The 24,444-nt window shown below is 37.2% G+C and overlaps 2 protein-coding genes across 5 annotated transcripts in view; both read left to right on the top strand.

The window, feature by feature from the left end:
- The first annotated feature begins 202 nt into the window (after window positions 1–202).
- Window positions 203–1,847, top strand: LOC131428700 (myosin regulatory light chain, striated adductor muscle). The gene is made up of 3 exons (XM_058592775.1): window positions 203–487; window positions 974–1,110; window positions 1,178–1,847. The coding sequence occupies exons 1-3, from the start codon at window positions 302–304 to the stop codon at window positions 1,359–1,361; spliced, it is 507 nt and encodes a 168-aa protein (XP_058448758.1). The 5' UTR covers window positions 203–301; the 3' UTR covers window positions 1,362–1,847.
- Window positions 1,848–10,732: 8,885 nt separating this feature from the next.
- Window positions 10,733–24,444, top strand: part of LOC131429972 (suppressor of lurcher protein 1) — a 66,559-nt gene continuing 52,847 nt past the window's right edge. For 3 of the 4 annotated variants that reach the window (XM_058594555.1, XM_058594565.1, XM_058594534.1), the window contains exon 1: window positions 10,733–11,038. The gene's annotated coding sequence lies outside the window, so the exon portion shown is untranslated. Of the gene's footprint in view, window positions 11,099–24,444 lie in introns of all 4 variants that reach the window. The other variant, XM_058594544.1, reaches the window with a different exon arrangement.

The following is a 24,444-nucleotide window of genomic DNA, read 5'->3' as shown; positions in this document are numbered from 1 at the left end:
ACATTCTTTGAACACAACCGTAAACAATATTAAAAACAAGCTGTGTTGGAATAAAAGTAAATCTTTTATACGCCAAATTTTCCAACTAGCTTGTTACTATTTAATTCCAGTGGAGTGACTCTATTCCGGTGAAAATGCACTGCACAGGTGTTCCTCAAACTCAATAGAAGAGTAGATGCATCTGAAATATTTCGGCGCTATAAAAGCGCACTTTCCCCCAAATTCAACGAACAGTTTGTCAGTCTGCCCCATCGGATTGAAATTCAAATCGGTTGGATTTCCAGTGAGAACTAAGTGAACGATGCCAAGTGAAAGTTTGGAATTCCTGAAGGACCTGAACCAACCGAAAGTGTACGAACTGAAGAAGGCCTTCTGTCTGTTCGATCTGGACGGCGACGGGGTCATCAGCGAGCAGGATCTGAAGAATACCTTTCTGACGCTGGGACTGGAACAGCCCGAGGCCGAGATTAGCAAGATGTTCGACGGTGTAAGTGACTAAACCTGTGTGCCAGACAAGCAGGCAGGCAGGGTTGCGATGTGGAAAATCGTAATTATAATCCAATTATGGTCCGAGTCCCACCTTTGAAACCGGCGTTCAAAAGCGGAACCATATTCCGAATCACTTCTCGTTTGATCTGAGCACTGATTGGAATGGTGCAAACTACGTTCGAAAACATGAATTAATGTAATAAGCGCCGGTGCTGGTGATGGTCTTCTAGCAGGAACGGTTGCTTCCGCAGCTGAGGAAAATTGAATAATGTGATATGTTATGCTGGTTGGGTGAAGTTTTGCATGCATAATGGAAATTGCATCCCATGGCAATGGTATATGCGGATAGCAAGGATGGTGATGACTGTCGTTGGGAGGAAATCGATCGGAATAATTTCCGCCAACAGTGATTTTATTAACATTCCACTTGATAGGGCTGTTCAGGCATACTATAAGTCAACTATTAATGGGAAATCACTTTCAGGTGGTGCAACCTCTCAACTTGGACGTATTTTTACTGCTAATTCTTCAGCGAACCAACGGACTGGCCCCCATGGACGTGATGGTGAGCGCCTTTCGGCATTGGGATAAACCAAACACCGGATTTATCAATAAGGAAAAGTAAGAGATCTGAGCAGCTGAAAATGACAATCTCCATTTACCTTTGTCCCAACCCCCGTTTCGGTAGGTTCATGTTTGACATCATGAATTATGGAGACCGGTTCACGCCGGATGAAGCCGACGAGGCCCTCGAAGATGCCGTCGTTACTCGCGGACCGCAAATGGATCGGGACGGACGGCTTATGGAAAAGTTCGACTATCTGGATTTTGCGGAAAACATTTCCGGCTTCCAGAAAACGGAGCACAACTGAACCCCGACGCCTGACCTGAGCCTATGGTGCCATCGATGCCATCGCGGCCTGGTGCAGACGTGAAGACGATGATGTTGGCAGCCGGCCGAGCAGGTCACACCAAGCAGGGGAATGGGTATTTTCCAAGCCAACTAAATTTACACCAGGAAATAGAACTTGTACTGTTTATGTTTCGATTTTATTTCTTCCGTTCGGAAATCGAAAGTGCATTGAATCGTTCCCGGGGGAAAACTCACAAAAGGCGAAACCACACATTATTGGTTGCGGTTCTGAAGGGTTAATTTTCTGAAATTCGTATGATCAGACTAGAGAAAAAAAACTTTTAGATACTGGTCGTAAAACAAAGGCTTCCTCGACGGATTCCATTAATGACTCTTCCGGAGACAATTCTTTTCTCCGCTCGGTGGTTCCTTCCTATTAGGCGGCAACCCATGTTTCACCGCTTGGCAGCATAATAAAACTTTGGTAATCTCCCCACTCTAGAAAAGAACGGGTGTCCCGGCCTGGACGTTAACGTCGTTTGTTCTTCTTTTTTTTGTTCACAAATTCTTCCCAAACAGCTCAATTAGCGTCGTTGCACGTTTGCTATAGAAATTGTTCGTCGAGTGGCCGCACGCTGTCCTAGCTTTTTATCTTTCCTACAGAGGTTCACTTGAATACCGACGACGACGACCCAACACCGTAAAGGTGCAAGAGTTTCAAAGGAGTTTCCTTCCGGAAATGATAGTCACTTCTCAAAACGGACCGAGCAACCGACCGACCGACCGACCGCCCGAATGACAGCCACCTGCAGACTCTTGCATCCTCTCCCTAACGGATCTACCAACTACTAGCGGACTTTTCATATCTGCGAAATTCACATAGAAAGAAAGGAACGGAACAAAGACCCTCTCTTCCCTTTTGACATCCACCCGTAGGCGAAATATGCATAAATGGGATTGTGCACATGCAGAACAACAGCAAAACCGAAAGCAACATTCTGCAGAAGGTAGTAAAAACGGAAATCTTCATTCTTCAGCCCGGATTCGGTCGGTCGGTGGCTGGAATGTGCTTAAACTTTGCAATATTGTCAGCCCGAGAAAGAGAGAGAGAGAGACAGAGCTCCTCGACACAGGAGACACCCCATCCGACGTTATCACTCCGAAGACACTGAAATATAGTTGTTACGAATGTGATCGGAAACTTACACACGTGTGCTCATGGTGGTCTCAAAGCTATTTTTCCCTGTCCCCTGAATTATTTATCACCAGGATGAATATTATTATAGTAAACTACGGAAATCGTGTGCCTGTGGTTGGTCGGTTCATTCAAATGCAAAAATGTTTACAACACCGGGACGGATTGCAAGCCCCGCTATGCTTTGCCCCGCTTGTCACCGCACATCATGAGACGTGATAAGCCGTATACGTGACAGTGAGGAAATGGTTTGCCTTTTTTCTTATTTAAGGTTGAACTATTTTTCCACATCAGCATTTCCTTTAGCTGAGAATATGAAAGCATGAAGCAAGATTAACAGTGTGTTGAGTAAGTTTAGTCAGTTTATATGCATTAATGTTTTAGAAAATATAAGATGTTCGAAAAGAAGCGGACGTCGCAGTTCACGAAACTTTACGAGTAAGAACATGTGATTTGAAAATTGTATGGCATTAAATGCAATAAAAAAAAATTACTGGGTTGTGTACAAGACACGACCGATCGCGATGACATTAAAAATACAATAATTCAAATATTAACGAAACCATATTAATGGCAGAATTAAGTTACAGTACGTAAATTGTTTCGCACTACCCGTCGTGCTGCGAAAATTGCTCCAGAAAGAGTGTTGAAAAAACTACATCCTTTAGCTTTTGTATCCGCGCAGTTTTTGCAGTTTCCTGGTTATCCTGATAACGTGTTCTGAATGACTTTTGAAAACATCGGTCTATTCAAACTGATTTTTCAATAGTGTTCTATTCGGAAACATTTCCACTTTTACTATGCACATTTAAGTTAAGAGTTTTCGAATGGATTGGTAATTGCAACAAAAAAAAATCCATCAACAAATGGAGAAGTTATATGCGTTCAAAATTATGACAGAAAAAGTTTACGCGGATATTTTTGTAATTTAATACCAATAAAAAATAATAAAAACTGATAGCGACTTGAACCGAGAACCATTGGATCACAAAGTTTGTCCGTTAATCGACTGAACCACAGAAGCACAAGCATCTGCTTAGCCGCTAAATACTGCATGATAATGCGAATTACAGTCGGAATTGTAGGGGAAAATGTTCGGTTGCCGACAGTGTTCGGTTGCCGGCACCATGTTCTTTTTGTGTCGAATAGCAAAGCAAACAGACGATTGTACTTTTTGCTGCGCTTAAAACAAATTTTAATTACGTGAACATCAACACAAGGCCGAGTTTAGCACTAAGCAGTTCAATTTGAACTGCTCTGCACTGATGAGTCAAAGACGAAACGTAAAAATAATAAAAACGGTTATGTGCCCTAGCACAAAATTTGGCTAACCCCTAAATGACCATACCTGCATCGGCCAGAAATAGTCGAAAACACGTTTTCGTTCGGCACGTCAGAAAAGACATTGCACTTCGTTGCAAAACAAAAAGTGTTCTGTAAGTAGCAGAAACTTTACGTCTGCTTAGCGGTTCAAATTGAACTGCCGAGTTTAGCACTAAGCAGTTCAATTTGAACTGCTCTGCACTGATGAGTCAAAGACGAAACGTAAAAATAATAAAAACGGTTATGTGCCCTAGCACAAAATTTGGCTAACCCCTAAATGACCATACCTGCATCGGCCAGAAATAGTCGAAAACACGTTTTCGTTCGGCACGTCAGAAAAGACATTGCACTTCGTTGCAAAACAAAAAGTGTTCTGTAAGTAGCAGAAACTTTACGTCTGCTTAGCGGTTCAAATTGAACTGCCGAGTTTAGCACTAAGCAGTTCAATTTGAACTGCTCTGCACTGATGAGTCAAAGACGAAACGTAAAAATAATAAAAACGGTTATGTGCCCTAGCACAAAATTTGGCTAACCCCTAAATGACCATACCTGCATCGGCCAGAAATAGTCGAAAACACGTTTTCGTTCGGCACGTCAGAAAAGACATTGCACTTCGTTGCAAAACAAAAAGTGTTCTGTAAGTAGCAGAAACTTTACGTCTGCTTAGCGGTTCAAATTGAACTGCCGAGTTTAGCACTAAGCAGTTCAATTTGAACTGCTCTGCACTGATGAGTCAAAGACGAAACGTAAAAATAATAAAAACGGTTATGTGCCCTAGCACAAAATTTGGCTAACCCCTAAATGGTCAACACAAAAGTTTTTTATGACATTTTTTATAGTATCATAAATTGAAAAGCATCAATCAGAAAGGTGAGTGGATTGTATATTTATGAGGTGAAATCGATCTATTTCGTGATTTAATACCAGATGATATCAAAATTTTCGCAACCAAAGTTTTGTTTTTAGTAATTTTCAAAATGTCTACCAATTTCGGTTACCGGCATCTCATTTTTTTCGACAAATCGCGAAAAATTGTCAGTGTTATGCAGGCTGCTGTCGAGATAAAGCAAGCCAAAGTTTTGGCCAAACATCTAGCTGCTCATACAGCAGATCCTGCGGCTATAAAAATACGTGGAAGACCGGCCAAATCAACACCAAAGGTGCCAGCATCCAAATCATCGACCAAGAGAGCCAAGGCGACGTCACCATCAGATAATAAAGACTTTGGTCCAAAATGCCTTCGAAAAGAATAAATTTCGTTTTTTTCTTTGAATAATTGCAGTTTTTACTTATATTTTACCATTTTAAGCGAAATTTCTTGGGGTGCCGGTAACCGAACACCTTTTTTGAAATGGCCAAAATTTATCACTTTACTAAATTGATAATAAAGTTGTTTCAATTGATTGAATCAATTCAGTTTCTTGTTTAGTTGTTATCCAGGGACTGTAGCTTTCCATTGATGTATAGATGTCTGTATAATGTGCACTTAGTCAGAGGTTATAAGCTTAAAAGAAAAGGGTGCCGGTAACCGAACACTCTCCCTTACCATTATATCTTCGGAAACGAAAGTGCCAGTCATTTGTTCTTCGAACTCGATTCACACCTCAATAGTAGCTTTCAAACTAGCCTAAGATAGTAGAAATCGGTTTACCCCTCTCAGAGAAAATTGAGCGGATAGAAAAAATGCGTTTTGTCGGTTACGTCACTTATGCCTTTATATCTCCGGAACCGGAAGTGACAGCCACTTGATCTTCTAATAAGATTCACAACTAAATAGTAGATTTTTAACGAGCCTAAATTTGTTAAAATCGGTTCAGCCATCACCAAGAAAATTGTGCGGAGAGAAGAAATTGCTTTTATTTATTGCGTCATTTATACCATTATATCTTCGGAATCGAAAGTGACAGACAATTGAACTTCGAACATAGCTCACAACTCAATAGTATTTTTCAACGAGCTCAAGATTGTAGAAAATTGAACGGATAGAAAAAAAGCGTTTTGTTGATTGCGTCACTTATGCCTTTATATCTCCTGAACCAGACCAGTGACAGCCACTTGATCTTCGACCTTGATTCAAAACTTAATAGTAGCTTCCAAACGCGATTAATTGTGGTAAAATCAGTTAAGCCATATCTGAAGAAACTAAGCGGAGATAAAAAAAGGGTTGCTTATGTGGCACTTATGCCAACATATCTCCGGAACTGAAAGTGAAGTTCTAATTACATTCACAACTCAATAGTAGCTCTCAAACGAGCCGTAGCTTGTTAAAATCGGTTCAGCTTTCTCCGAGAAAATTGTGCAGAGATAAATCTTTAAAAAGATATGAGTCAAAAAGTGCATAATACTAGGGGTCTCCAGAGCTCCGATAGTCATTTCGCCGAATTTATTATACAAGCGAAAATTTCGTAGTGGGCATAAATTTCATTTCATTGAAAAATCTCATTATTTTACTCCACCAGGTTATGGTTCTTGACAAGTTATTTAGTCTTTATCTTTACATTTCGTTTTACGTGTATTGCAAGTAGCAATAACTTTACGTCTGCCTAGCAGTTTATGTTGAACTGCAGGTGGCATAACAGTTCAACATAAACTGCAAATAAACTTGGAATCATTTTGTTTAAAGGTTTACTAAAACCTAATTTCAGGTAAAATTTTCAGGTTTCATGTTTTTTTTTATCTGAACTCAATTACGATATTATTTTAAGACAATCGTTTTCGATAAAATGGCTTTTTTAGTGACACGACATTCAGCGAAAAGCCCCAACTGTTAAGCAAAACGGTAACGATTTTCTCGAATGTACAACGTCTAAAGAGTGAGTACGAGTGAAGCGTGGCTGGTTAGGAAACAGTACCGATTTCCATCAGTGTAATGTCACATATCCGATAGAAGTGATAGTGGAAATCCCATATTAACAGCATGTCTCCAAGATGCAAGGCTATTCTCAATGATAATAGTAACTATATGGATTGGTCCACAGTCTTTTATTATCGAACAATCCCAATCCCAATTAACAAAGGTAATAAGGTAAGTCTAGGTCTGGGTTTAGATTCATATCCAAGTTCTGGTTAAAGTCTCAAAAACCTGGATTCGAATTAATAATATGATATGTCCAGTTTCTCGACTAGGATTGATTCTGGACTTCAATACTTGAACTGAATCCTAAATCTGGATTCTAGAACTAAATTATGGACTTGAATTCTGGACCTGGACTTGGAATCGAGACCTGCGTTTTGAGTCGGAATTCTTGACCTAGATCTGGAATCTGAACATTAATGATGGAACTGATTTCTGAATCTGGATTCTGGAACTGAGTTCTGGATCTGAATTATCAATATGAAAATCGAATTGCGGAACTGAATTCTGAAACTGGAATCAGGACTTGAATGTTTGGCCCGGAAGCTGAACCTGAATTCTTATACTAAACTCTGGAGCTTTATTATGAATTTAGACTTGGGTCATGGACTCTAAATCTGAATTCAGAACCAATATCTGAATTCTGAAGCTGGATCTTGATTCTGAGCTTGAATCACGGAACTGATTTCTGAATCTGGATTCTGGAGCTGAATTCTGGACCTACTTTCTGAACCTGAAGCTTTACTATGAATCTGGTCTTGGGGCTTGAATGTGCGGAAATGATTTATGGATCTAAACCCTGGAATTGAATTCTGAACCGTGATTCTAAACTAATATATTTTGAATTTTTATCTGAATGGATTCTGAATGAAAAATTCTAGACCTGAATTGTGGACCTAGATCCCGAACCTAGAATGCGGAACTGAATTCTGGAGCGGGAATCGGAGTCTTGAGCTGGATTCTGGATCTTGATCATGAACCTAGATTCTCGAACTAAATTCAGGAAATGAATCTTAGATCTGGACCTGGGTTCTTGAGAGGGATTCGAAATCGTGAACCTGAATTCTGGATCTGGATTCGGTAGTTGAATTTTGCATCTAGATTCTTACCATAAGTTGTGGAACTGAAGTCTGGAGATGAATTCCAGAGCTGAAACTATTTTTCTCAATTTGGACACAGGACCTTGATACTGGAAGTTCCGCCAGAACCATGGGTTTGTCGATTTTTTTTTTATTTGAGACCTTTTTCCCAGCTGGTCATTCGGATTCGTTGTTGATATTTTATAAATAATTGAGTGCAACTATCGACTCAGATCATCCTCACGTAAGAAGTTTGCCAACTGACAAGAGCCCTTGGGTGAGATGCGCTATAGAAAACTGTTGAAAGCAATCGATCGATCATGAATTTCCCCCTCAAGAGCACCATACTTGGCAAAATTGTCCGCTTCCTCATTTCCTGGAAATGAGACAGTTGTGATTTAATGATTATTAAAAAAAATCGTTCAGGTACTCCTGGCTTTGGCTCACCATAAACATGAACTAGGTGGAGCATCTATCTCAAATATTAACGCAAATAGTCGAATAATTGGTTACTGAAGAGTTGCTAATTAATTATGGTGGTTATGAATTTGTTGCAAATATGTTACAGCTTTTGCTGCTCATTTTTTTTATTTAATGTTCATAAAAAGTTAACGGAGCATCTTTCCCCCATATGCTTGAGAACAAACCGAAACCCAGTTGATAATTTGTTGTTAATTAGTTGCTAATTAGTTATGGTGAGTATGAATTTGTTGCTCATTGTTTTTCTTTATTTTTTCGAGTTCTTCGTTAAGTTCATATGAAGATAAAGAAGCATCTATCCTAAACATGCTTAAAACAAATTGAAACCCAGTGGGTAATTTGTTGTTAATTAGTTACGGTGGTTTTAATGTTGTTGCTCATATTTTTTATTTTACGACTGATTCGCTAGGTTCATTTAAAGATAACGAAACATCTTTCCTAAAACAACCTTCAAAAGCTTGTCATTCGGTGATAATGAATTTCGCACAAATGTTTTATTGTTGCTCCTGTTCGTTCGTTCTTGTTTCGATCGAAAAACAAGAAAAAAAAACTTATTTTAAGAGGGATTTTCCGTTATTTCCATATGAACTTAGCAAATCATTCATAAAAATATTTTTTTCAAGAAGCTCGAAGTCTCCGCAACTAATTAACAACAAACAATTAACTACATCCCGATTTGTTTAAATTTTGTGAATTAGAAAAAAAATTAAGCAACAAATTAAAGACCACCATAACTAATTAGTAAAAATAAACTTCTCTGGGTTTCGATTGGTTTTGAAGTTTATTTAGAGGAGATTCTTCATTAACTTCATATGAACATAACAAGAAATTATTTGCGTTATTATTGGACAAAGGTGCTTCGCTAGTTTTATGTTCATTAGTTCATATTATCGCTTCGAAATATTGAAAATATGTTTTCGAAACAAATATTTCGATTCACAGTCTTAGGTTTTGAATCGATGCTTCGTTATTTGTGGGAAGTTTTGCCGTTATTTTTGCCTGGGAAGCTCATCAAATGATCTCAAATACGTTCAGCGGAACTGCTCGTTGTTAAGAAGCGTATCATGAGTTGCTTCAACGTCTCAAGAATTATGTCGAAAGTGGATGTGGAAAAATGTTCTAAACACTAAAAGTAAGGAAACTGGATTCCATAGGATTTGAAACAACCAAGAACTGTGAGATTGCTTTTATTGAATGTTTTTGAAGCTATTTGAAACCATCGCACGAGATCGATACCGAATGCAATCAATGCGTTTGTGCCGAACAGTGACTGAAAGACTAAACATTTTAACACTATGATTTGACTTGATTTTTACCCTGCGTAGATACAGTCAAGAACAGCTAGTGTGAGCTGACTTCACAAAGCAGTTCCCTTCGTTATAAAAGATTCAATCACATTGCTTCGTAACATCGGCTCCGTTCGGAGCCAAAATATTAAAATAACCTGTACGTACGACAAAACCCAAGCAGTAAGCCTTAATCCCTGGTTTATCAAGGATTCAATCGACAAAGCTTACCAGCAAAGCATATTTGCCAACATCCATTATTTGCCTGGGAGGAGCCAAAGTTAATACTCTTCCAGCAGCAGAGCATCGAGAAATTCGCTACTAGCAGGAAGTGACAAGTTGTTGTGTACAGCGCAATTGATGAATTTATGCTTTCGGGCTCTAATCTTATTTATCTCTTTCTTGCATGAGCTGATTCAACTTGTTTCATCATTCTTCAGACTGTTTTTCGAGCTGATGGAAACCATCTCACCAACTGTGTTGACAAGTGCAAGTACTAGTACTAAACGACCTTTTCCCGTAGCTCTCGTTGCAATTGCATTTAGAAGTTACTTCGCTGGTAAGTGTCTTTTATGTGCTGTAATTAGCACTACTTTCTTCTACTCGCGTTCACGTTCTGTTTCGGTTGATTCCAAAGGAAACGCGAGCGAGCACGGAGAGGGAAAAGTCGATTCTTTATGTTCATAATCCCCGTTCTCCACCGTAGAGAAAGTTGCTTGATAAGAGCTGTTCAAAGTGTAAAATGAAGCCCTTCGGAGAAAATGGACCACTAATCGGAACTACAATAAAAAAAAACGGGTCGGATGGGGTTGACGGGGAAGACAAACAAATGATGGTTAGTACAATTAGCATAATACCGAATGATGCTGGATCGATTGTTCTTCAGTTGGTGATTCTGCGGAACACGTTGCGAATGATGCTCAGAGTCAGCAACCGTCAGAACACCGGGTGTGAATTCAGCACGAAGATTCTTTTTTTTTCTGCAGACCATAAACCGACTGATAACGGTCATGAAACCGAAAGGAGTACGAAAAAACCACACAGCATCCAGCGAAGGGACCAACCGACAGCATCATAATATCCTGGCAGTTGGCCATGCGTTTGCTCGTTCGTTCCCTCGGTCGGCAGTTTGCTGACTTTGGCAGGGAGCCAACTGGTGTGTGATGATGTGTTTCAGTCTTTGCTCGACTGTCGAACCGGTTGGTAGTACCTTTGGGCACACACCGCTGCGGGGAGCCAACCAACGTGATTTCGCGGCGCGTTCTGACAGTTGTTTTCTGGTTGCCATCGAAACACTTCGCGCTAGTGACACAGCATGCTGCGATGTGGCACATTAAGCAGCAGGATAACGTAACGGGAACCGACAGTGGAGACGCTCTTTGCATGTTTTGATTTACATTTTTGTAACTTTGTATCCCGCGGGGGATGGGAATGTACGTTATTGTTTCTGTACAAAGCCGGTATGGAATCCTGCTTCCGGTAAGCGAATTGGGTGGAAGAGGACGCGACGTGAACGACAGTGTATTGTGCTGTGAAACGGTTGGTAATTCCTGGTGGCATACATTCGGGAGATTGTGCACCACCGGACCGGACTGGTTTTGCGGTTACTTTGTGAAGTGGTTTTGATATGTGGCCACACGATGATGCAGTCTGCTCTCCACTCCTAACAGGGGGTGAAGGGAATACTATCGGACCAAGTGCGTGGCGCGCGTGTGGTTCCGAGTGCATATTTCCGCGTGCATCCATCAGCTGCTTCGGACAAATGGATCATGCTGCCAGTGGTTGCAGCATCAGCATCAGTGCTCTGCGGTTGGGCTATTGTTTCGCGGAAAATTACTGCTAATTGAATGGGGTTGCTGCTTGCTGAGTGCTCCGGTTGACAGGCTCACTGTTCTGTTAAGTGACTGGTACCGCATCGGCTAGCTGGCTGTGCCAGATCCTATTACGGGATCAAAACGACTAAAACGGATTTTCATCTATGCCACGATTTTGGTCTGCGGTTCATTTGAACGCAGGAAGCTCTCGTTGTTTGTGAATTGAATGTGTTTGTTCTGATTTGTTCTGAAAATGACAGTCGTAGTAAAAACTGATAAAGGACTATTCGTACAACTACTGAAAATCGCTCAGGTCATACACTAAGTGATTTATCGTTCGTTAGTTATATGCTTAAAAACTCGATAGAAATAAAATAAAATCAGTTAATCAATTAATTTCACGAGCATCAATTTAAAACTTACTGCAAAATATTGGAATTATGGAAACCTAGAAAACAGTTAAATATGAAAGATAATAGAAATAGTTACGAAGAAAATTAATGGAATAAAATGGTGGGTGGGTCACAAAATTACAGTACTGATGTGATTACGATTAGAACAGACAATTGAAATATTCTCACCAACTTGATTTCATACTCTTGGAAGAAATCAACGGAAAAATGTGTGAAATTTTTTAAATCTCGATGCAGAAAAATTCAGTGAAGGCAAAAGTTAAAAAAAGGCGGCTGGGTAATGTCACAGACAGAACTGGACAACGTGAATACGAATAAAATTTACATGATTCTTTCATTCTACCGAAAATCGATAATGTTTTTTAGCAGATTTACTGGAAGGCTTCGGAATAATTTGAAAATTCTAAAAAGAACCGATTCAGTTTCAAAATTCCTGTGAGAAATCCAGATCGAGAATGCAGGGCATGAATTTAGTTCTAGAATTCTCGAAAATGAGCTCATTTTCAAAATATAATTTAAGTACTTGATTGGCGAACCTGAATTAAGGAACTGATTTCAATTAAATGAAAGCTCCGAATTTAGTTCCCCAATGCCGGTTCGAAATTCTGAATCTGAATTCAGGACTTAAATTCAAGTTCAGAAGCCAGTTCCAAAGTTCAGGGTTGGAGTTCAGATCTAGTTTTGTTCCAGAATCCAGAGCTTCAAGTCATATATTCCAGAATTCTGAATTAGAATTCTAGATTCAAATTTCGAACATAAATTCAAGAACTAAAATATGTTCCAAAATCTAATCAAGCTTCAGAGTCTTTGTTTTAAATTCTGAACCTGCTCAAGCTTCAGAGTCTTTGTTTTAAATTCTGAACCTGTATTCTGATACTAAGATCTGAAATTGAATTTTTAAATTAAATTTCAAAGCTGAATTTATAATACAGCTCCCGAACCCAAATTCCCAGTATTTCGAAGTTGAATGCAATTACTGATAATCTGTAGTTGCATAGAAGGAACTAATGAAATTTATACGACATGTAAATCAATAGTAACATAGAATAGACATGGGTTGAATCGAAAGTTTGATTGAAAACCACCATCGATGCAAAACTAAATTGGATTGCATTGATTTTCAAATGAATAGAACTGTATCTTTCGATTAACGCTTAGTTTTGCGATTAAATTATATTGAAAAACGTACAGAATTGTAAATAAACATGAACTTAGCGAGGCACCTCTCGCCGATGATGACACAAATAGGTGCATAATTTGTTGCTAATTAGTTACGGTAATTTTGAATTTATTGTCCATTTTTTTTAAATTTCTTTTAGTACTTCTATATGTTCTTATGAAATTAACGAAGCACCTCTCCCAAATAAGCTTGACAATAAATCGAAACCCAATGGATAGTTTGTTGGTAAAAAAAAAATTAACAAAATTGGTAACAATTTCAAAATTACCGTAACTAATTAGCAACTTATTAGCAACAAACTATCAACTGGGTTTCGATTTGTGTTTTAAGCTTTTTTGGGAAGGGTGCTTCGTTAACTTCATATGAACTTAGCGAAGTACTCGAAAAAAAATGAAAAATCGAGCAACAAAATAAAAATTGCCGCAACTAATGAGCAACAAATTATTCACCTATTTGCATTATCATTGGAGATAGGTGCTTCGCTAAGTTCATGTTCCAGAAATGTAAAGCAACTTTATGTTTAATTGGCTCCTTGAAATATGTGCACGAAAATGAATTCACAAAACATTTTTATTTGTGTGGTTTAGATTTCATACTTGTTCAATTGAACATCGGGATATGTGCTTGACTACCTCAAAACTGTCGTCGAGGGTACGAGAAAAGCAAGTAATTGTGATGAGTTTTCCTCTTTATTTCCAAAAATTTGAGAAAACTTTATTTTTGAGATATTTATGGTTACCTCACACTGTTGAAAAATTTAATCATGAATTGCTGATCATATTTCTGATGACATGAAGAAATAATTATGGGGATGCGTTCAGCACAACTCGAGATATTCACGATTGAATTCTACCCATTCTTCCAAAGGGCAAATTTAGAAATGGTGCTCCAAAGTAAAGTAAGACGTATTCACGTCAAAAATTGATGGTCCTGAAAAGGGCCGATTTTTTAAATTTTATATATTATATATATTTTTGAATTGATGAAACGGGAATTGAAAATCATAATTTATTGTTTTGATGCCAGATGTTCTAGAAATGCATGAAGCGTCAAAATCTGGTAAAACATTTAAAAAAAATTGCACCGTTTTCAGGCTCAAACAGATAAACACAGAAATGAAAAAAAAATTATCTGGAAATTTCGACAATTCACGCATTTTCAAAATGCCTGTCAGCGATAATTTTATTTTAAATTTCGGTATTTTCGAAGTTATGCGATTTTTGTACGCAAAATTCTGATATTTTTTAAAGCAAAATAAAAGACTTCAGTCTATCAATATATTAGAATTATGAAGATCACAAAAACTGTCAAATTAGCAATTCCATTCGAGTTCGACGGTGGATGTTTTGTTTGTATATTTTTTTTCAGTTCACCATTTTGACCCTAGCCCACCTTTTGAGAAGGACCTAGGAGAACATTTAAAACGATATATCCTAAAAACGGAGATTGATTTAATGACTTCAGAATTTTTTTGGGTTATTATTAGAGCTATATCGAGGAAGCTTATACACTGTAAAAAAAAAGTTTACAGTTTACAGATTATCTCGAGAACGATATTTTTGATTTATTTTAATTTTTGATATGCTGTAACTGATAATAAAAAAAAGTTTTTTACACTGCTAGACAAGAAGGAGAAATAATTGACAAAAAAGAGAGTGGGTCATTTACCCGAAAGTGTCATTTCGCCGAAAGGGTAATTTCGAATACATCATATTATTATTTTTTTGTGCTATTATGCCTCCTGTAAAACTGCGCAGCCACATAACCGAAGCCAAGATGGATCGGCGGCATAAAGCCGAATCAAATAAAGGGTGATTTTTTAAGAGCTTGAGAACTTTTTTAAACAATAAAACGCATAAAATTTGCAAAATCTCATCGGTTCTTTATTTTAAACGTTAGATTGGTACATGACATTTACTTTTTGAAGATAATTTCATTTAAATGTTGACCGCGGCTGCGTCTTAGGTGGTCCATTCGGAAAGTCCAATTTTGGGCAACTTTTTCGAGCATTTCGGCCGGAATAGCCCGAATTTCTTCGGAAATGTTGTCTTCCAAAGCTGGAATAGTTACTGGCTTATTTCTGTAGACTTTAGACTTGACGTAGCCCCACAAAAAATAGTCTAAAGGCGTCAAATCGCATGATCTTGGTGGCCAACTTACCGGTCCATTTCTTGAGATGAATTGTTCTCCGAAGTTTTCCCTCAAAATGGCCATAGAATCGCGAGCTGTGTGGCATGTAGCGCCATCTTGTTGAAACCACATGTCAACCAAGTTCAGTTCTTCCATTTTTGGCAACAAAAAGTTTGTTAGCATCGAACGATAGCGATCGCCATTCACTGTAACGTTGCGTCCAACAGCATCTTTGAAAAAATACGGTCCAATGATTCCACCAGCGTACAAACCACACCAAACAGTGCATTTTTCGGGATGCATGGGCAGTTCTTGAACGGCTTCTGGTTGCTCTTCACTCCAAATGCGGCAATTTTGCTTATTTACGTAGCCATTCAACCAGAAATGAGCCTCATCGCTGAACAAAATTTGTCGATAAAAAAGCGGATTTTCCGAATGGACCACCTAAGACGCAGCCGCGGTCAACATTTAAATGAAATTATCTTCAAAAAGTAAATGTCATGTACCAATCTAACGTTTAAAATAAAGAACCGATGAGATTTTGCAAATTTTATGCGTTTTATTGTTTAAAAAAGTTCTCAAGCTCTTAAAAAATCACCCTTTATTAAGAAAGTTCGCTGAATTTTAAATTAAAAAAATTGATGAAAATTTTGCTAAATGCTACCGTTTCCATAATACAGAGACTTTAAATAAAATTTCAACTATACTACACTGGCTCTCTACGCATTAACGTCCTATATCCTATGGGATAACATACATACCGTATGATCAAAAAAGAACCGGAATTTTCATTTTAAAATTCCCGCGCTTGTCCAATCGGTAAACTTTTATTCTCTCAACGTTGGAAACACTTTTATACACATTCTGTCAAATTTTGACGCATATCGTACGATTAGTTTTTGTTTGGCGTCTATACAAAGAAGTTGTAAAAATTTCGTGTGGCGATTTTTATAATGGATGAAAATTTAGAACAACGTGAGTGTATCAAATTTTGTGTTGCAAATGGATTTAAATGTTCCGAAACGTTGAAAATGTTAGAAAAGGCCTTTGGTGAATCGAATCTTAGGAAAAAACACAGGCATACGAGTGGTATAAACACTTCAAAGGTGGTCGTACTAGCTTGGATCACGATGAGATCCCTGGCCGCCCAACAACATCTGTTACTGAAGAAAACATTGAATCGGCGATGCAAATCGTGTTGCAAAATCGTTCTGTACCTATTAGAGAGATTTCTGTGTTGTTGGGCATCTCTTATGGATCAGCCGAACACATTTTAACTGATGCTTTGGGTTTGAAACGCGTCGCTTCTCGGCTGGTGCCAAAAAAGTTGAATTTCATTCAAAAACAGCGTCGTGTTGATGTGGCCAAAGAGATGATTTTTGGCCAAAAACTCAACCAATATCATCAACCAAGCACCGTACTCTCCAGATATGGCCCCGTGTGACTCAAATTGCCATTGCGGGGAACGCGTTTTGAGACCATAAAAGAGAATTCGCTGCGTGAACTAAAGGCCATACCTTCGGCGGCCTATAAAACTTGTATGGAAAATTGGATGTATTGCCGCAGGAGGAGAGTACTTTGAAGGCGATAATAAAGAAATTTATTAAAAATTGAAATTTTGCGTTTTTAATAAAATTTTGGTTCTTTTTGGATCATAAGTTATATATGAAACAATATATCTTATGATCATAAGGTATATATGAAACAATTAAACTTGGAACGGGGGACGGGTATAGCGTGATGGGATAGTCGATGCCTTTCACGCAGCCCGCCTGGGTTCGGTTCCCAACCCCGCACATAGGGCCAGAAAGATTTTCTGGTCCGAAGACGCGAATGACCTAAGATGTTAAAGCCTCTATAATTGAAACAAAAAAATAACTTGTAACGATAGTTTCTATAATAGGGTATGAGAAAATACCAAGCAATAACTAAATGAATAATAATTTCTTAAGTGATTACTATTTAAGGATACCAATATATTAGAGGTAGTAAGAAATAAACAGAAATCAATAATAAATACGACTCTAGAACATAGTATAAAAACTTAAAACTCAAAAAAATATAAATAATATAAAGGCTAAATATGCCTTTTATTTGAATAAACTAAAACATCCGGATACAAAAATCGAAGTTATCAGTAAATTTTATTTTGAACATTTGAAATTTTGCGTACATTCGTGAAATTGTTGAAAATTTATTATATATTTCAACAACTGTCAAAAATCCGCCTTTTTATTGAAGACTTCAAATTCTTTGTCCATTATTTCTCCATGTTCAGCTAGAGCTCTATTTCTCCATCTTCAATTATTAGCTGCAAAATATTATAAAATTTAAAAAAAAATGAAATTACAAATACCTTTCTTAAGATAATCAATTTTAAAGTTTCAGAATGAAATCAAAATAACACTTTTTTTTCAATGTGTATACTTTCGCTATATATTATCATTAGTTACCTTGAATTTTACAAAGACATCAAATCAATCGGACTATCTGGTTATTAAATATTTTTTTAAACTGTCAAGGATTTTCCTTCTCAAAAGTCAGGCTAGAGTGAAAGTTATGAACAGATGATGCCAACTTTCCTTTTTGGTTTTTGGCGTATGAAAAATTCGAGCGAAATAGAAATATACAATAATTCAATTCGAGAAAAAAATCCTTGTGAAATATCGAATATTAGAGATAGTAAAATATTTATTTAGAAAAAAGTAATAAAAATACTTATTTGGGAAAATGACAAAAAGTCGGATCGATAAAACTGCAAATATTATTAGACAGATACTATTACGATTCGAACCGGCAAATAAAATAACGGGCGTTGTGTGATTGGAAAGACAATCGCCTTTCGCGCAGCTTACCTGGGTTCGAATCCCAACCCCGCACATAGAGCCGAGTAATTTTTCTGTCCCAAAGTGAATTATCACGACGTTAAAATTTCTATAATCTAAATAATAATAAAAAAACATTCCGTTCTTTTTAATAAAACTAAAGTCCTGAAAAACGATTATTTTTTTCCTATGTTTACCATTTGAAAAGTGCGTTCTACTCAAATGCGACCAGTAAACTGAGTATCTTTGGACAAAATCCGTCACACACCATAGCAAATTTTAATTGCGAAAACAAGCCATAGTCAACGTTGCAACAAAACATTCTTCTAATTTACTTGACGTGAAACGCACGAAACAGTACGGTAAAGTTGGTTTTTGTTTTGAATAAATATTCCTAAGCATATGGTGTAACTTTTCGGAATATGCCCAGGTGGGATAATGACCAGTTTTGACGTAGTACTACGTCATTGTTTGCTATATAGCGGTGCAAATTCAAAATGGAGAGGTTACTGTGCACAACCAACTAACAAAACGGCTCTTTTCAGGGCATTCGAAATTTCCATTTTTGAAAGTATATTTCACACACACACACAAATGAGCATATGTTGAACACACAGAAACTACTACCTAAATATTCGAAACCAAAAATTAACAATGAAATTCAAAATATTTGTGTGGTCTAACGTCAACAGTTCGAGCAAACCGAGAGGGCTGTAGTTTTTGGTGGTTAATATCTTCTGTCGTACTAAACGAGGTAACATCATTCTTGCTATCAGAAATATGTTCAGCAATTTATACTAGTATTTACCAGGCGATAGAAAGCTTGTTTTAAGTTTGTTTTAGTATCTAACGAGATAAACAGATTGTAAACAGCATGCTTTAATAACTATTCAATGAACAACCGAGAGTTGTTCATACACCTCAAGATTGAATTACTTCTAATACAGGGTGATTTTTTAAGAGCTTGAGAACTTTTTTAAACAATAAAACGCATAAAATTTGCAAAATCTCATCGGTTCTTTATTTTAAACGTTAGATTGGTACATGACATTTACTTTTTGAAGATAATTTCATTTAAATGTTGACCGCGGCTGCGTCTTAGGTGGTCCATTCCGAAAGTCCGCTTTTTTATCGACAAATTTTGTTCAGCGATGAGGCTCATTTCTGGTTGAATGGCTACGTAAATAAGCAAAATTGCCGCATTTGGAGTGAAGAGCAACCAGAAGCCGTTCAAGAACTGCCCATGCATCCCGAAAAATGCACTGTTTGATGTGGTTTGTACGCTGGTGGAATCATTGGACCGTATTTTTTCAAAGATGCTGTTGGACGCAACGTTACAGTGAATGGCGATCGCTATCGTTCGATGCTAACAAACTTTTTGTTGCCAAAAATGGAAGAACTGAACTTGGTTGACATGTGGTTTCAACAAGATGGCGCTACATGCCACACAGCTCGCGATTCTATCGCCATTTTGAGGGAAAACTTCGGAGAACAATTCATCTCAAGAAATGGACCGGTAAGTTGGCCACCAAGATCATGCGATTTGACGCCTTTAGACTATTTTTTGTGGGGCTACGTCAAGTCTAAAGTCTACAGAAATAAGCCAGTAACTATTCCAGCTTTGGAAGACAACATTTCCGAAGAAATTCGGGCTATTCCGGCCGAAATGCTCGAAAAAGTTGCCCAAAATTGGACTTTCCGAATGGACCACCTAAGACGCAGCCGCGGTCAACATTTAAATGAAATTATCTTCAAAAAGTAAATGTCATGTACCAATCTAACGTTTAAAATAAAGAACCGATGAGATTTTGCAAATTTTATGCGTTTTATTGTTTAAAAAAGTTCTCAAGCTCTTAAAAAATCACCCTATATATACCGGTATCGGTATGTTGCACTCAACGTTTTTAAGCTCTGTATTGTTGTTGGTTTTTCAGCTGCATAATTTTCGGTGCGCCGCAGTTTCTCCAACTACCGCACACTGAACTTTAAGACCTGCTTAGTTGCTTTTCCCTCGCCTTTTCAATATCAATTTTCACTCATCGCATCAGCAGTGCAGGTCGGGCGGTTAATGGCGATACCTTTTGTTGTTTAGTTCTAGTTGTGTTTTGTAGTTGGAATTCCGTCCGAAGAGCAATCAATCCAATCGAAAACTAAGCAAGCGATGTTTTCAGAGAGAATGTCATGGTCTCCTATTTCAAATTTAAATAATTAACTTATTCATTTTGAGTGTTGGTTTTATCTTCGCTCACAAACACATACACACACACCGAGATCTAATTTGTCTGAATATATCGTTCGAAGCATACATCTTTTTTAACTATGTCTCTTCATTGAAAGTTTTTATTCATGGTTTCCGGCTACGGAAATAAAGTGACAAATGAATTTATTTAATTTAAGAGTTTTCAAATACAAGTTCAGTAGACACTTATTCTACAGATAATGTCGTGCTGGTCTCTGAATTTCAAAAGCTTCTGTTTTAATGCTTACGTTAAGTGTATCAATTGGCAAAATCGTACATGAAAACAGAATTGGTCAAGGATTAAAATTTATTACTCATATCATTATTGAAAAATTGTTAAATACATGAAACATGTCTTCTCACCATATCATGCCTATTGTTCATGATTTCATGAACAAAATAATTTATATCATAAAAATTTTAATGGGATATGAGTTATTGTTCATGATGTGAATCGTTTTGTTCATGAAGTCATGAATAATAGGCGCTCTTTCTATCAGCATTGAGTGATTGATGGTGAAAACCAACTCTAAATGACTGAGTTCAAAGATTTGTGTTAACACATAACACATCATACCAAAAAGTAGAGATATTTTGGCACAGGTTCTTGAATTTTCTAGAGATGTAACAATCGCTAGAAATGCACAATTCATAAGAACTTTCTGAGAACTAATGTGAAGCTGAAAGCAAAATATTATGAGCTTCTGCGCGTTAGGTTGGGAATCGAACCCAGAAAAACACTGTGAAAAACGAGCAAAGATTTATCCATTCGACATTGTTTGTTAAACCCTTTTTTCTCAAAAGACTCATAATATTTAAATCGAAATCGTGCATATACTAAAACTGCAGAAATAATTTTATCTCTTTCTTCGAAAGCTGGAATTGATTTCTGTGGTTTCTAGAGCACTTCATAAAATTTCAATGAAAACTATGTTAAAGGAATATGTTAACATTTTTGAACATCGAAAAAAAAATAACTGACCCACATTTTTTAGAACCAACAAATCGATCTCAATGAACTGATTGATGTCCTAGGATCCTAGATCCTAGGCATTCGAGGTGAATGCAATCAACATTGCTAAGTATCAAATGTTTAACAAGAATTTCAATGGATCGGTTCTTTTTAGGACAAATAAATCGATCCCAAAGAATTGATGGCGACATTTTCTTCAACTGCATTTTGAAAATCTCAAGAAACATAAACGGATTGTTCGTTATATTTTTACTCGTGTTAACTCCGTCCTTAATAATGGTATAGTTTAGTGATGCTGATATTTAAACAGATCTTTCCACGTAACGCCGATTGGATACCGTAAGGCAATTATTTCCATTGATATTCTTCAGAATATCAGGTAAATACCATCAACATTGTCAAACGTCTAATGTTAAACAAGAATTTCAATGGATCGGTTCTTTTTAGGACCAATAAATCTATCCCAAAGAACTGATTACAATTTTTCTCCCATTGAAATAAGTTAATCTGCAGTAAAAAAACGAGGGTGTCTAATGCCAGAGACACAACTGGATGACGAGAATAAGAATAAAACTGCAAAGTTTATTTCACACTGCCGAAGGTCGATAATTGCTCTAATTAGCCGATTAACTGTGTGATTGAACCAACGTTCATTATTATTTCTCTTTCTGAATTTAAATCAGTTACGCTACAATGGGAAGTATAAGAAAAAAATCTATTAAAACAATAGTGATCCTGAAAAGAACTCAAGTGCAAACCAGTTCGAAAGCACAATGCCGCGCAGAATCAGCAGAATATTGATGAAAATAATCTTTATATCGTGTCCAATAAAACACAGCGCGGGCTACAGACCCCTTCATAACAATTTATTACATTAGTGATTGGGAAAAAAACTCTTAATAATTTTTTAAAGATTGATTTATCGGTTCTGAAAAGAACCGATATTAAATCTCTTCGAAAACCAATGATTAACGAATTTTCCTGGAATTCGAAAGATCAGTATGGAGCGAATGGCGAACAAAAAATAAACTTCCTCCTTATCCACCTAGTGGTGTGATGATGCCTTTTTATTGTTATCCAAACAGCGTCATTAAAACTGACTTCTTTCAACCAGATAATTTCTAACACAAGTTTGGGCAGAAAAGCGTGCTTCAGTGCTGAGGTCGCAATTTCGACAACAATTCCGAAACCAAAAGTATCAACAATAAGACATTTGAACTTTATCATTAGTCACTTTTTGGAAATATGTATGGATAGAAAAAAAAGCGATTTGTCGCTTACGTCACTAATACGATTATATCTCTCGAACCGGAGTTATGAGCAATTTGTTGTTCGAACTTGATCAATGATCTAATAGTCTTCTCTTAGATTGTTGAAATCAGTTCATTCATCTTCGAGAAAATTGATCGTATAGAAAAATAAGTGCGTTTTTTCCATAACGTCACTTCTACGATTTTATATCCCGAAACGGAAGTGTCAGCCATATTGTCGTCGACCTTGATCCTCAGCCCAACATTAGTTTCGAGCGAGCAAAAAATTGTTGAAATCGGCTCAGCCATATTCGAAACACGTGAGCAGAGATAAAAATTTATGCTTTGTCGGTTACGTTACTTATACGATTATATCTCCGGAACTAGAAGTGGCATCCGTTTCATTATTGAACTTGACTCACAACCCAAAAGAAGTAGCTTCCAAACAAGCCTAAGTTGCTGAAATCGGTTAAAAATCGGTTCAGCAATCTCCGAGAAAATTCAGCTGAAAGGAGAAAAAGCGCTTTGTCGGTTACGCCACTTATACTATTCTATCTCCGGAAGCAAACGCGCGTTATGAGATTTCCTACTGGATACTTCCTGAATCGAATAAACGTAAGAAAACAAACTTGGAGAAACATTTGACTAATTCATACCAGAGCTAAAAAAAGTCATTTTCATTGACTCAAAATAGACGAAAATGATGAAAAATAGATGTCATTCTCAGCTCCGCTTGCAAATCATGACAACGGGATCCATTTCCAGTCAATGACATAAACGGAATAGTAGTTGCAAAATTTTGTTTTTTCTTACTTTTACCTTTTCAGTCATTTTCGGTGAAAACCGTATTCAAGCGGAACGTTCATGACAGAAAACGATTCACAATGATTCTTACCTCTTGGTGTTCGTATCTATAGTAGTTTTGGTTTCCAAAAAGATTCTGGAATGTAATGCTTTGGACTCTCTTTATAACCAAACTTCCCAGATTTTCATTATACCGAAGAAAGAATGAGAATTGAAATTCGATTGATTCTCTCTGCAGACGAGTGACGTTGGCATTGATACTCTCTTTTGTTGCAATAAGAGACGATAAGAAAATGTTTCGTCTCTCTTCGTTTATTTTGGAGGCGATCATTTTCGAATGAGATGCTTGAAAAAACGAATATGAGACTGTTGGATTGGATTCAGTCATTGAAAATGCGTGACTGTTTTAATTTTTTTTAATTTGATCATAAACTGCTGATCTTATTTGTTACAGTATGAGACAAGATTGATGTTTCACTATAAAAAATTTATTACTCTTACAGAGGACGAATTCTGGAATTGCGTCCCAAAGTTAAGTAAAAGAATGCGTATCATCGTCTCTGACATTAGCCAGAAAGGCGAACAGACTTCGCGGTCGAGATTCTTAAGGGCATGGTTGGTGTTACGATCCTACTGAATATAATGAATCATCGATCCAAAAAAGCATATTTTCAGAGACAGATAGACTGATTTGTACTAGTTTCAGCTACTGAATTTAAGTTAATTCAAAGTTCAGGTTCCAAAGCTATGGGTTGATGAGCTTGTAATGTTCAATTAAAGTGCCACGTTGTGAAAATCCTTAGACTTTGAATACATTTTGACCACACGGACAACTAGCAAATTTATGTTTTTATATTTTTAATCTTTGTTATTTCGTGTTTTTCAAACATGTTGTGTTTTTTCAGGGAAAATATTTAATTTGGCATTATTTTTCATACATCGAGTGGGTCGTTGTGAATAAACAGAACTTCGCAAGTTGCTTTTTTTTTAATTTAACGGACCCTTTCAAGGGATGGGTTTCCGGTCTGTCCGTACTGCATCCCAGTCCATCGCCGTAAGTGAGAAGGACGGTCGGAGCGCACGGTTAAAAACCCCGAACGGAACAATATGCATAATTTATTGGTCCCTGTTGTATAATACAATACGATACTAATTTAATTTATCTTTCGTTGCTGCTTTTTCTGATAGATACGCCAACGCTGGCACCGGTGCTCTTCATCAGGCCAATATTATAGATAATTAAGTACGAACCTGTGC

Source organism: Malaya genurostris, chromosome 1, assembly GCF_030247185.1.
Source record: "Malaya genurostris strain Urasoe2022 chromosome 1, Malgen_1.1, whole genome shotgun sequence".
NCBI lineage: Eukaryota > Metazoa > Arthropoda > Insecta > Diptera > Culicidae > Malaya > Malaya genurostris.
The sequence above is the reverse complement of the archived record's forward strand: the minus strand, read 5'-3'. Positions and strand labels throughout refer to the sequence as shown.

Excerpts from the sequence above, each read along its gene's own strand:
- LOC131428700 (XM_058592775.1), top strand. The coding sequence starts at position 302 with ATGCCAAGTGAAAGTTTGGAATTCCTGAAGGACCTGAACCAACCGAAA. Across the intron at positions 488-973 it reads TTAGCAAGATGTTCGACGGT|GTGGTGCAACCTCTCAACTT; the intron begins GTAAGTGACTAA and ends AATCACTTTCAG. Across the intron at positions 1,111-1,177 it reads GGATTTATCAATAAGGAAAA|GTTCATGTTTGACATCATGA; the intron begins GTAAGAGATCTG and ends CCGTTTCGGTAG.